The sequence below is a fragment of the Artibeus jamaicensis genome, unplaced genomic scaffold (genome assembly GCF_021234435.1).
Source record: "Artibeus jamaicensis isolate MK-2021 breed Jamaican fruit bat unplaced genomic scaffold, CSHL_Jam_final contig_477, whole genome shotgun sequence".
Classification (NCBI taxonomy): Eukaryota; Metazoa; Chordata; class Mammalia; order Chiroptera; family Phyllostomidae; genus Artibeus; species Artibeus jamaicensis.
Window position 1 is genome coordinate 589,558 of NW_026521854.1, and position 14,501 is coordinate 604,058.

General features: G+C 37.7%; 1 protein-coding gene across 4 annotated transcripts in view; it reads right to left on the bottom strand.

Moving 5' to 3' along the window:
• PPP2R2A (protein phosphatase 2 regulatory subunit Balpha) overlaps positions 1-14,501 on the bottom strand; it is a 92,506-nt gene that overhangs the window by 26,543 nt on the left and 51,462 nt on the right. For 3 of the 4 annotated variants that reach the window (XM_037167091.2, XM_037167093.2, XM_037167094.2), the window contains one exon: positions 5,746-5,843. In XM_037167091.2, the coding sequence (XP_037022986.2) occupies positions 5,746-5,843 (98 nt within the window). The remainder of the gene's footprint in view (positions 1-5,745; positions 5,844-14,501) is intronic. The other variant, XM_037167092.2, reaches the window with a different exon arrangement.

The window sequence follows — 14,501 nt, forward strand, 5'->3', positions numbered from 1 at the left end:
TGAGTTAACCTGTTGTCTGGGTCCCCCAGTTTCTTAATAGGTAAAAGGCGATTGCATTAGCAGGTGCTGTAAATTTGGGGCCCATAGGTTATGTGATCCCCACCCTGAGATGTTGTGAACGTGGATACAGTGGAAACTTACATATTTATTTTCACTAACCTCTAGCTGAAATTCAGCATTTCTTCTGATTATGGATGTAGGCAACAAACCACAGTATTAATAACACCAGTGACTTTGTCACTATAGAAATGACATTTTAAAAATCACATTCCAGCACAAAAACACATTATTCAAATACCTTGAAGAACATATTTCAGTATAATTTCCTTCAAAATCCTATGTATTTCATGTAATTAAAACATTCTGAGAAGTCCACAGAATTTATCTGTCTACTGAAAGGAATCAATGGCACAAGAAAAGTTAGGAATCCTTGCCCAATCCTATAAATTTTACGTCTTAATTTCTATGAATGTACCATGGAGTGGCACAGAGGACAGAGAAGACTCTGGAATGCCAGTAACAGCCCATTTCTTGACCAGGGATAGTTAGTTATACAAGTATGAGTGTTTTGTGAAAATTCACAGACCTGTTCACTTATGATTCTGTATGTTTACATGCATGATCTATCTTGGGAAAAATGTTTAATAGTAGTTTAATTTTTTAAAAGAAAATATTTACTTATTATATTAAAAAATTAAAATATTTACTTATTTTTAGAACGAGGGGAAGGGAGAGAGATAAAAAATATCAATGTGTGGTTACCTCTCACGCGCCCCCAACTGGGGACCCAGCCCTAACCTGGGAATCAAACCAGCGACCCTTTGGTTCAAAGGACATTGCTCAGTCATCCACTGAGCCACACCAGCCAGGGCTAATAGTATTTTTAAATAATAGAAACTTGAGACTGTATTTTGGAGCTTTTATCATTATTCTGGTATTGGAATACTGACAATTTTAATTTTACATTTTCTATCGGGTGAAATCTCCAAGGGACTTTAAAAAAAAAAGTTAAAGTGTTGGCATCTTGAGCCTCTCCAAAATCTGATTTAGTGGTTTGAGGTACAGTCCAGGAATATGCATTTTAAATACATGCCCCATGTGATTCTAACATTTTATACTCTGAAAATCACATCAAAAAGTGAATGAAAAATGAACAGATAAGGCTTAGAAGAGGAACTTTATTTTATAGATATTTTGATTTGGAAGAATCACAGTGATATTTTCTTGAACTTCTTGCATATTCCTTCTTCGTGGCAGAGGGGCATCCAACTCTTGTGTATTTATTTCTGTATACAAAGTAAATCAATTTCTTCTTTCCACATGAATCCCTACATATCAAGATATCAAGACTCTTCATAGTCCCTTTTGGCCATACCATACTATCCCTTCAACCACTCCCCAATGACATATCTAAATTTGTTATTCTGACTGCCACACAGTAAGTAACAGGTTAAGTGAATGCTGCCACACCATCCTAAAACAGGTCCGTTCTTTCACTTAAATCTACATCAAACTAAATCAACCCCTGTGTATAATGATAGTGAATTCTGTTAAACTGAATCTTGTTGATTTTGAGCCCCATTCTAAGTCTTCACAAAGAAAAATACAATCACATTAACAATGCTATATCGTTCTTTTGTGATAAGCATGCAAAGGTTTCTTCTATATCCTGTTAAAAAAGTTTTAGGAATATCACATTAAGAACAAAAATATGAGAAAGGAGTCCTAGAAAGTTACCAGCAGTCCTAGAAAACAGAAAACAAAGGCTGTATGTATACCAATCTATAAGAATCCAGGAAGAAATGAAAATTTCTTCCACCTTTCTCCTTAATTGTTCCTTTAAATAATAAAAAAAACCCACACGCACACAAAAAACACATCCCATCACATACCTACCTTGTCAAAACCTATTTTATATGAACTATGAAAACAAGAACATAAAGATGAGTCACCTACTTTGGACATAGACTGGGTATCAAAGATTTGGACTCCTTATTGGGGTGATCACTTTGTAAAGATATAAATGTCTTATCACTATGTTGTACACCTGAACCTAACAGAATATTGTATGTTAACTATAAATGGAAAATAAATTAATTTTTAAAGTTTGGACCCTTACTGACCACATGGTGGGCATTATTTTACCCTTCTGCCCTGCTTCTACTGCAGAGAATCTGTCCAACAAAAACTACTCAAACGTATTAGTTATAAAAATGCTATTATATGACACAGGATCACCAGCTGAAATATATTTAACTGAATAAAGGCCCTCTAAATGACTACTGGAATTCTCTGACTGGGGGACAGATGGACAGGCAACAAGAGATCCCCAACAGGATTATAGGAAGGGGACCTGCCATGGCTGAAGGGTAAAAAAAGTGAGACAGAAGGCGGATTAAAGATGTAAAAGTGTAATGTGCCATGCTTGCTACTGTATGACCTGTTCTTAACGGAGGACAACAAAATGTGCAAGTGAAAAATGGTTTCCAGTCAAGTAAAGTTTTACAAGAAAACTCTGCCAAGCTTGAAGCAGGTGAGCGGATAAAATCTCAATAGTGCAAATGTCACTGTGTTTTGCAAATAGCACTAGGGCCATTATCAGAGATGAACTGCTCACTAGACAGGGAGCAATGTGCCTTGGAATGTGCTAGAATAGCTGTTGGTGGTAAGAAGAAGCTGGACTGAAATTTAGAGAACGAAGTTCTAATTGCAAAGCTTTGCTATTAAATTTAAACTAAGAAATATTAACCTGGTATTGTAAGCTTTTCCTGAAATTAATCTAAAAATTAGAACAGACCATCTCTAAGTTCTCTTCTTTTCAAAATGTAACACTATTTTACAGATACAGCACCCAGCAGAAGTAATGCCTGCTTGAGTGTGGTTGGTAGGGTAATAATATGAATATAATAATTTATAAGTTTTATTGAACGTTTTACCTAAAAATGTCATATGGTGTGCTTGAGTGTAATAGTGCTATGTTATAGAGTTACATGCTTATAACTGTATAATAAAAGATCTTATAGTTTAAAAAAAGGGGGCATTATTTGTGCTGGATGAATTCATAAAATCTAATCTGTGTTAGGCTCTGAAACAAAGGCACCAGATGAGGTGTAAGGTGCATACATTTATAATCAGTGACATAGACACTGACTGTGCTGAAAACAACACAGATTTAGAAGCTCCAGAATGAGAGGGCTTAAAAATGTAGAAAATGTAGAAATTAGCTAAAATGCACCAAATTACTATTAATAAGATCAAGTTTCAAGGTTGGGGGGGGATTCAACTGTTAGCATGATCGTTATTTAATCTATCACTTAAAATACAATAATATTGCCCCAGCTGGCATAGCTCAATGGACTGAGCGGGGGCTGCGAACCAAAGGGTCACAGGTTTGATCCTCAGTCAGGGCACATGCCTGGGTTGCAGGCCAGTTCCCAGCAGGGGACGCATAAGAGGCAACCATACATTGATATTTCTCTCCCACTCTTTCTCCTTCCCTGACCCTCTCTCGAAAAATAAATAAATAAAATATTTAAAATAAAAAATACAATGATATTTACTCTAATTCTCAAAACACATACTATTTCTAGATAACGATTCTTGTCTTCAATTCTTAAATGCAGTTAAGAATACTACATGAAAAAAGAACTCCTTTTATCCTCCTAATGGCCCTTTTCAAAATGTTAGTCACTTTGTTAATTCCTTCTTAGAGTATATATTTTAAATATTAGTTCTTTAAAATCTTCAGTGAAATATCAGAAAAGAATCATAGGACATGATTATTGTTTAAAATTGTTGGCCTTTTCCCAATGTAAGTAAAATGTGTAGCAGTTTCAGTAACTCTATGTTAGACCTTTAATTCCAAATCATAATATTAATGACAGACCTTTAGGAAAATGGCAAACTAACTGCTTAATTGCTTTGACTGTATTTACTGAACCCCTATTAAAGTAGACCTCCTGCATTAATGAGTCATTTTTTCACATTTAACTATAATAACAAACCATCTTCTTTCTTATAGAAGGTGAAAATGACCTCATTCTTAAAGTATTTCTAAATTCGTTTTTAATTAACGTAGATTTTAAAGCAACATAAAACCCTCATTAAAAATGCAGACTCTCTCAGAAACCCACAATGTAAGCCCATGTAATATCCTTCAAGATCAATTGCTTAAAAAACAACATTAATTTTAAACGTTTTTCTCCAGACACCTTTTTTAAAAAAACAAAAGCAAAGCGTAGAAAGCCACTGACTTTCAGTTGTTAAAAAAAACAAAAAAACACAAACGAACTCAAGGGCAGGAAATTGCCTATGGGAAAGGCAGTTCTAAAATCTGAATAGCAAATTAACATTCACATTTTGGTTATCAAAGCACACTGGGAAAAAGACACCAGAAATTCTGGGTTCTATCGAGCTGTTAGGGCTGTCATTAAGTAATCAAGCGATCTCTTAATACCTTGACTGTCTCATTTGTAAATTATAATGAAAGGGAAATTATAATGATCTGTAAGAATGCATTTCAACTCTAAGTATTTCAAGATTCTTAAGGTCAAATTTTTAGCTGCTTGAAAACAGGAACAGAAGACTGATTTTGCACACCCACTACCACAGAATATTTTTTGTCAGAAAAGCTTGAGCCTTATTTTTATATTTTCTTCCAACCAAAAATAATAATAAATAAAAGGAGACACATTTAGTGTATGTGCATCTTCTAATCAGACACTATGAATCATTTCTTTTAAAATTAAATTACCTACCTCACTGGGGTGTTGTGAGGATTAATTCATTAGTGTTTGTAAAGCACTTTTGAGATCCTCAGGTCAAAGGCGCTATAGAAGTGCAAAGTAGTAGTATTATTACTAGATTCTTTGCTTATTGAAGGAATTTCACAATCCTTTAAAACCTAACTCTGTGTTATGAGACATCTATTTGTAAAACCTTGTAATTTATCCACATTATTCTTAACTCTTTTTAAATATATTATAGAGAGGGGCAGAATATAGCAAAAATAATTTTAGAAGTTTAACTTTGATCTACAAATGGAGGGAAAGAGCAAGGGAAAATCTAGTGTGACAAATTTTGTTTAGATAAAATTCAGTGAGAAATCTTGTCAATCAGATTTGGAAATGTGCCTAGAGTTTTATACCCAAAACAAAACAAAACCAAACCTGCTTCAATCACAGATTCCTTTCTTCAAAAACAAAGCAATTTGCAGATCAGTCCCACTTTAAAATGGGTACTGAACTTATAAATTACATAAATATACATGCAACTGTCATTTAAAACCTTTATATTTAAATCAGAGTGACAGTATCAGTATGTACTGACACAAAATAACTGAGTGACTTTTTCTTTAAGCTGGCCTCCCACCCCTAATCACACAAGAGCAAACTAAGCAGTGAGAAGAGGTCAAACCAATTTTGCTTTATGGAGTTTTTAGAGAAAAAAAGAAGGCCAAGGCTTCAAAGCCAGTTAATATCTTGAATTACTCCACCATTCTCCACCCCCTTCTCCTGACAAATCTTTTTTACAATTAAAAGCACTGTGTTTTAAATCAAAGCAACACACATACACACACACAAAGCTAAGAGAAACATGGCTATCTATACACTGGATATTCTGCTGGATAAACAGACATTTCTTTTAAGAACTTCCAATGACCTCTGATGAGATCCTCCAGTGCAACAAAATCTCCAGTCCCAAGAGTAAACTTAAAGTTACATATTAAAAACTTGAAACACTTACCTCCTGCTCCTGTTGAAAGATGACGACTCTACCACCTTTATCTCCTGTTGCTAGTAATTCTCCAGAATGATTAAATTCTACTGTAGAAATTATATCTGCTGTATAATTGAAACAAACAAAAAAGACATTAGATTTTCTTTCCTAATTCAGAAGTGTTTTAGACATGAACATGTTTTTCCTAACATATTCCAAATCTACATATCAAGCTGTCATCAGAAATAAAGTAAAATCTAAAGTTTTTTCATGAATATTCTGGTTCGTCAAAAAAAAAAAAAAATTACTTCCCAAAATAAACCAATGTGACATTATTTTAACAAATAGTAACACACACAAAAATAAATACTAGTGGTTAATGTCACTAAATTCATGACTGTAGAGAAATCAACTTATGATACATTCTATGATAGCATCATTAAACATTAATAACTATCTTGCTAATTTTATTATATATACTTCTGATAAGCTCTTTATACAAACCCAAAGATGGACTCTAAAACTAAGGCAGTTATAACTAAAATGAGGAAAATAGTTAAGTGTAAAAATAATTTTTTCACACTTATACCAGAAAAGCTGTGTGCCATGTGCCCTCAGTGTGCACAGCTCTTCCTGTGCCTCCTTAAACACTGCAGAGGCACAGACTCAGGCCTAATGCACCCAAAGTCGGTGCTAACTTCACAGTCAAGTTCAAGTCAAGTTCAAATATAATTATCAGGGTTTTTTCCTTGTTTCTTGATACCAGAGCCATTTTTCCTAAGGAAAAAAAAAAACTAAGTTGCAGAATTGGGCATTAATATAAAGTAATACACTGTACAATTCACCATTGTTATTAACAAGTTTGTCACTATAAAGCATTATGCCAAATTAGAGAAGACTCCACCATATGCATTTTAAATAAATAAGCCAACTTTTTTTAGCAGTGAAGTGTTATTTTCTGGTCTATGTTAGCTCACTCTGAGAATTTAACAATGTAGGGACTTCTGACCAAGATGGAGGCGTAGCTACACACTCTTTGCCACCCTGCACAACCAAAAGAACAACAACAACAAATTTAAAAACAAACATACAAACAAAACCCCAGAACTGCCAGAATGTTGAGCTGTATGGAAGGCTGACAAACAAGAAGTTATGGAAGAAACATTCATCCAGACTTGTAGAAGGAGCTGAGACGGACAGCCAGGGTAGAGAGGACATGCAGCAAGGCACTGGCTGGAGGAGCAGGTGATCCCACACTTGTGTGCGGATAAACTGGGACAAACAACTGGGGAGTGAGACAAACCGTGCAACCCAGGGTTCTAGCGCAGAGAAATAAAACCTCAAAACCTCTTACAGAAAATTACCTGCGGAGGTTGGGGAGGCTGGAGAAAACTCCCAGCCTCACAGGACAATCCATTGGAGAGACCCACAGAGTCCTAGAACATACGCAACACACAGAACTGGGAATCAGAACCCAAAGGGACCAATCTGCTTATGAGTAGCTGCAGAGTGACTGAAAGCCGGCCAAGAACTGATCAAGTGGTACACTATTCCCTCCTGGACCCCTCCCCACATACAGCATCACAATGTAGTGCCATGGGTTGTCCAGCCCTGGCAAATATCTAAGGCTCCACCCCTTACAATGTTTAACAGGTTCACCCAAAGAAATATGGCCCAAATGAAAGAACAGATCAAAACTCCAGAATCAAGGGATGAAGAGACAGCCAATCTATCAGTTGCAGAGTTCAAAACACTGGTAATCAGGATGCTTACAGAAATGGTTGAGTATGATCACAAAATAGAGGAAAAAGTGAAGGTTATGCAAAGTGAAATAAAGGAAAATATATGGGGTGGGGTGGAGAGAAAATAGAGACAACTATACATGAAGAATAATGTAAAACATAATTATGCAAAAATAAAAATAAAAAACAACAACAACAACCATACCCGAAATCAACAATGAAGGGAAGGAAACCAGGATTCAAATTACAAATTTGGAGAAGAAAGAAATAAACATTCAACCAAAACAAAATGAAGAAACAAGAATTTAGAAAGAGGAGAGGCTCTGAACCTCTAGGACAACTTTAAACATTCCAACATCCAAATTGTACCGGTGCCAGAAGGAGAAGAGGAAGAGCAAGAAATGGAAAACTTATTTGAACAAACAACGAAGGAGAACTTCCCCAAGCTGGCAAAGGAAATAGACTTCCAGGAAGCCCAGAGTCCCAAAGAAGCTGGATCCAAGGAAGCACACACCAAAGCACATCATACTTACATTGCCCAAGATTAAAGATTAAAGGAGAGTCTTAAAAGCAGCAGAGGAAAGGAGACAGTTACCTACAAAAAAGTTCCCATAAGACTATCAACTGATTTCTCAAAAGAAATCTTGAAGGAAAGTATTCAAAGACATGAAAGGCAAGGACCTACATCCAAAATGACTCTATCCAGCCAAGCTGTCATTTAGAATGGAAGGGCAGATAAAGTGCTTCTCAGATAAGGTCAAGTTCAAGGAGTTCATCATCACCAAGCCCTTATTATATGAAATGTTAAAGGGGCTTATCTAAGAAAAAGAAGATAAAAACTATGAACAATAAAATAACAAACACAACAAATGAACCTAAAAAGAAGAAAAACAACGAAAACAAAAACTAAGCAAACAGCCAGAACAGAAACAGAATCAGATAAATGGACATCACATGGAGGGTTTTCAGAGGTGAAGGGGGTAGAATGGGAGCAAAGGTACAAGGAATAAGCATAATTGGTAGGAACAAAATAGACAAAGGGAGGTTAAGAATAGTACAGCAAGTGGAGAAACCAAAGAACTTTTATGTGTACAAACCATAGACATGAACTAAGGGGGGAATACTGGTGGGAGGGGTGGTGCAGGACAAAGGAGAATAAAGGGGAGAACTAAACAGGAAAACTATAATAGCATAATCAATAACATACACTTTAAAAATAATTTAACAATGTGACTGTCTATAATAAAGAACACTATAGGTACCTAAAAATTCACTGACTGATATATTTTATCAATAATCTGTCCAGCACTGCATATTATCATTTTCTTTTTGGTGATTTTTCTAACTCCAGCCTGACTTTGGAAAGCTTTCTTTGCTTTCTCCACCGTCTAGGACCAAGGCATTTTACCTTTTTGAAACTGAGAACTTACTGAGAATTACACATGCTCTACCAAGAAACTGCACACATTTATGTGCACACAAAAATATGTGCACCATTTTGGAGGGCCTGGACGGCACCTACACCAGGATCAAATGACAGCCCCGACGGCCCACCACAGTCAGAAATCAGGAGGAAAGAATGCTTACTGCTTACACATGCATGTGGAGGTAACACAAAGGTGTAAGACAATGCACTGGATTACTCTGTAAAGCCAATGATCAGTACGTACTTAAAAGCCGATCTATTAAGTACTCTGTACTGGACTTCTGCAGTGAATATAGTAAGGCGTTAAAAACATACCTAGTCCTTGCACTTAAAGCTCAGAGTACAGCCAGAGAGAGAAAATAAGTGAAGAACAATATTAGAATATACAGAGTCACATACTCTTTGAAGGTTAGGTTCTAAAATCAGGGAATAAGGTAAAAAAAAAAAATCACCACACTAAAATTTATCTTTGAATTCAAATCCCTGAGGAGAGAAAAATTCTTTCTCTTATACATCCAGCTAACTTCCTTACAACATTTAAAAATCTTTTGGCTAACCCATCAAATAAACTGGCAAACCATAACATAAAACCATGCTTTTATTTATTTTTAAAAGATTTTATTTATTTATTTATTTTTAGACAGAGAGGAAGGGAAGGAGAGAAGAGGAGAGAAACATCAGTGTGTGAGATACATGGATCCATTGCCTATCACACGCCCCCTTCTGGGGACTTGGCCTACAACCCAGGCATGTGCCCTGACTGGGAATCAAAAAGTTACACTTTGCCTCACAGGCTGGTGTTCAATCCACTGAGCCACACCAGCCAGGACTAAAACCATGCTTTCAAAGTTTTTCTGAGTTGTAAAATGTCAAGATTTCAAAAGGTCTCACCGGCAGTATCACATATAAAAAAAAGGGTGAATAAGAGGGAGAAGAAAATCAAATACTGATCTTTGAACTCTAGAATATGCTCTTGGCTTGGTGAAATGTTCACACCTGTCACCAACGCCAGGTTTATTCTCCTGTTCACGCAATGGAATAATAGGCAGAGTTGGCTCAGTACTTAAATTATTTTCTTCTCCCCAGGTCCAAATTGTTGCATTCACTTAAATTAAAGAAAGAACTCCTTGTCAGGTAGATGAGCTGTTGCAGCTAAAACCTCATAGGGGATGCGTCAGTGACACAGCGCGACCAGCCTGAATGGCTGCCCCACTGAGCAGCAGTGAAAAGCAGCGGAGAAAGCTGTGCTGCACAATGGCCTCCATTTCTAACAGGGAGGAAACCCTGACCTTTCTTAGGGTGAGCTGGACACGAGAAAAATCTGGAGGTGATTAAGTCCAAGGAGACTGTAATAAAAACATTGAGGAGTTTTGGGATAGGGGTGGTGGTGGTGGGGATTCCATACCTGCACTATTCTTAAAAGACAGTAAGAATCAGGTAACAAAGCAGCAGGCACAATAACCCTAAGTAGTGAAGACAGTACTGACTCACACAGCTAGTTATAATGCAGTCACTGAACATGTGATAGGAGAAGCATGTGTATGTGTGTATATATGCTTGGGGTTGGGGGCAGGAGAAGGAAGTAAAGAAGGAGAAGAAAAGAAGGACCAAAAATTTATTACAAGATACAACACGAGTAATAAGACATTTGCTCTTAAAATGTGTCACTTCTTTTTTTTTTACCTAGCATACTGTCAAGTATTTTTTAATTGACTATGCCATTACATTTGTTCTATTCCCCTCTCCGTTCCCTTCCACCCTGCACACCCCTCCCCTACTATTTCCCCCCTTTAGTTCATGAACACATGTCTCAAGTTCTTTAGATTCTATATTTCCCCTACTGTTCTTACCTTCCCCCCATCTATTTTCTATCTAGCGTCTATGCTACTTATTTTCTGTACCTTCTCCCCCCTTCTCCTCCTCCCACTCCCCTGTTGCTAGTCCTCCACATGATCTTCATTTCTATGGTTCACTCCTGATCTAGCTGTCCTCTTCATTTGCTTTTGTTTTAGGTGTGGTTGTTAATAACTGTGAGTTTGCTGTCCTTTCACTGTTCATCTTTTTTATCTTCTTTTTCTTATATAAGTCCCTTTAATATTTCATATAATAAGGGCTTGGTGATGATGAACTCCTTGAATTTGGTCTTATCTGAGAAGCACTTTATCTGTCCTTCCATTCTAAATGAAAGCTTTGCTGGATAGAGCAATCTTGGTTGTAGGTCTTTGGTTTTCATGACTTGGAATACCTCTTTCAAACCCTTCTTGTCTGTAAGGTCTCTTTTGAGAAATCCACTGACAGTCTGATGGGAACTCCTTTGTAGGTGACAGTCCCCTTATCTCTTGCTGCTTCTAGGATTCTCTCCTTCATTTTAATCTTGGCTAATGTAACGATGATGTGCCTTGGTGTGTTCCTTCTTGGGTCCAACTTCTTTGGGACTCTCTGAGCTTCCTGGATTTCCTAGAAGTCTATATCCTTTGCCAGAAGGGGGAAGTTCTCTTTTATTATTTGTTCAAATAAGGTTTCCACTCGTAGCTGTTTCTCTTCCCCTTCTGATGGCCCTATAATTAGAATGTTGGAGCATTTAAAGATGTCCTGGAAGTTCCTAAGCCTCTCATTTTTTTGAATTCTTGTTTCTTCATTCTTTTCTATTTGGTCATTTTTTCCTTCCTTCTGGTCTATACTCCCTTGATTTGAGTCCCAGTTTCCTTTCCATTACTACTGGTTTCCTGTGCATTACCATTCATTTCAATTAATTTAGCTTTCATATGTTCCTCTAATTTGTGACTAAAATCAACCAGTTCTGTGAGCATCCTGATCACCAGTGTTTTGAACTGTGCATCTGAAAGTTTGGCTATTTCTTCATCGCTTAGATTTACCAGCTCTGGGGCTCTGAGTTGTTCTTGAGCCATGTTTTTATCTGTTTGTGCCTGTTACGTATGAGGAGTGGAGCCTTAGGTGATCACCAGGGTGGGTCCACCCAGGTCGCTGGTTTGTGATGCTGTATGTGGGGGCAGGGTCAGAGAGGGAGCAATGGCGGTCCTCTCCGCTCGCTCGCCCAGTCCGTCCCACCACTAGCCCCCGCCTGTTTATCTCAGTGGAAATGCGTGAGCCCACCTGCGCCGTGCGGTCTCAACGCTTGCCTCCTTCACTGGTTTATCTGCAGGCAAATGCTCGAACAACCACAGCCAGCCCGCCGCGCCTCTTCCGTGTGTCCGCCTGTAGCTAGCCTGCACCTATGATCCGGGCCTTCGGCTGCCTGTGTACCACGCCAGTTGGGGATCTTTTTGGCCAACCTGCTCCACTGCTGGCTTCATCCCTCTTACCGGTTTAGCTGAGCATTTCATTGTTTTTGGACTCCGTATTATTGATTTTCTGTGTGGTTTGGTTGCGTTTACTGTTGTTAAAACTTTGTTGTTTTTAGATTTGGTTGTGCAAGGATGCAAGGTGTTTCCACCTACACCTCCATCTTGGCGGAAGTCTATTGTCCAAAATGTGTCACTTCTTATCCCAGGAATGGTTGTCTTACAATGATAGTCCCAGAGTAAAGTGATATTGACACATGTTTAGGACTGAACCAGCTTTGTAGCAAGGGTACAATACCTGATATAGGCTGAAGAATCCCTGAAACAACTGGCCAAAATATAAAGAATGGCTGAACATCAGAAGACAAGAACTGAAGATTTACACCATAAAAGTGAACCTACTTTAAATCTTTGAAGGAAAGTAGTAGTTAGTATTGGGTGAAAGGTATACAATTTTCTTAACTTGTACGAGAAATTATTTTCCTGGTTTGTATGACGGACTCTGAATAGGCACTATGTCTGTTGTTCCTTCATCCCTCCTCTGCCTGTCCCCTACCCCCGACAAAAGAAAAGAAAAACAGCATGATTTCTGGATGCTGGGCAATCTGTACAACTATGAGAACCACTAAATATATAAAATCTCCAAGTTCTCCAAGTTCATGAACAGATGCTTTTAAAGCTTTTTCGAGCTGTAAAATGCCAAGATCTCACAAGGTCTCACTGGGAATAAGATACAGAAAAAGGTAAATAAAAGGGAGAACAAAATCGAATAACGCGTACAGTTCATAAAAATCATCTAGGACTGAATTACAGAGAACACTGTAAAACCAAGATTTGACCTGTGTGTGCTACTACTGCATACTGGTGGGCCAAGAATGGGTTACTGGGTTTGCCTGGATTCTGTGGAGCACCTAGATCTACAATCTCCAGTTGTGAGCAACCTGTTTGTCCCCGTGTGCCATATAAACATTACTGTTTTCTGGTGCACCATAACGTGCAAAAAGGTAAGCGCATGGCTCTAAAAATAGCACTTACACATGATGCTATATCCAGATAAGACTGGCCAAATACTAGTATCTACGTAAGTCTATTTCTAGAATATATTCTTCTAATGCTTTGATTCTCACACCATTAAAAAAATTCAGATTAATGACTGCAGACATTCTACAATAGCACTGTTCAACAGAACTTCCTGTCACAATGGGAGAGTCCTATGTTTGCACTGTCCAAAAGAGTACTTACTTACTAGCCACACATGGCTCCTTAATTTTTTATTTCAGTCATCTATGCCTAGGAGCTGCCACACTGAACAGCCTAGGTCTGAAACATTCCAGAGTGAACAGTGACTCATGAAAAAGCCAGGAATGCTAGAGCTAAGAGAATATTGTCCCTTCCAATAGTGCACTCCGGGTAAAATTAAAACCTACACACACAGACTACTGCCCCAGGGAGGAAGCAGGCCGAAAATAGTGTGTTTCACGAACATTTAGAATCCTGGATACTGAAGTTTTAAAACAAATCATTAATGAAAATGATAAGCACTTGAGAATACTTTACTCTTGAGATTAAAGTAACTAGAATATGCTTTTAAAAGGTGAAGACATCAGCCTCACTGTCAGGGCCCCCTGCAGACCTCGAGACTCAGTCCCATCTAACACGTCGGCTGAACCACACTCTCGAAGACCACCAACAACAAACAGCAACAAGCACCAAAGAAGAAGAAACTTGCTCTTTCAAAAATAAAAACAAGAATCTCTCTTGTGACCAATAAAAATGTTATTTTATGATGAAAAAAGTGCCTCTGTTAATCTTATAAAAGAACATTTTAATATACTAAAAGGAAAGGGCTCCCTTTTGGAACATTAGTCAAGTCAAGTCAAGAAACTTTAGACACACATGGACTTCCAAAGTGTGCAACATAAAAGCGGCATTTAAAAGGCACCCTCATCTGCCTGGTGTAGCTCAGTGGATTGAGCGTGGGCCTGCGACCAGAGGATCATGGTTCGATTCCCAGTCAGGGCACGTGCCTGGGTTGCAGGCCAGTTCCCAGCAGGGGACGCATGAGTGGCAACCATACACTGATATTTCTCTCCCTCTCTGCTTCCCTTCCCCTCTAAAGATAAATAAATAAAATCTTTTAAAAAAATGTAATTTTTATAAAACATAAGAAAAACTAGTTGCTAGTGGTGGGGTAGAAAATGTAGAATTATTGCCTCTCATTCGGAAGTACAGTATAACACAGCTTAAAACAAAGACTTTTTAAAAAAGATTTTATTTATTTATCTTTAGAGGGGAAGGGAAGGAGAGAGGGAG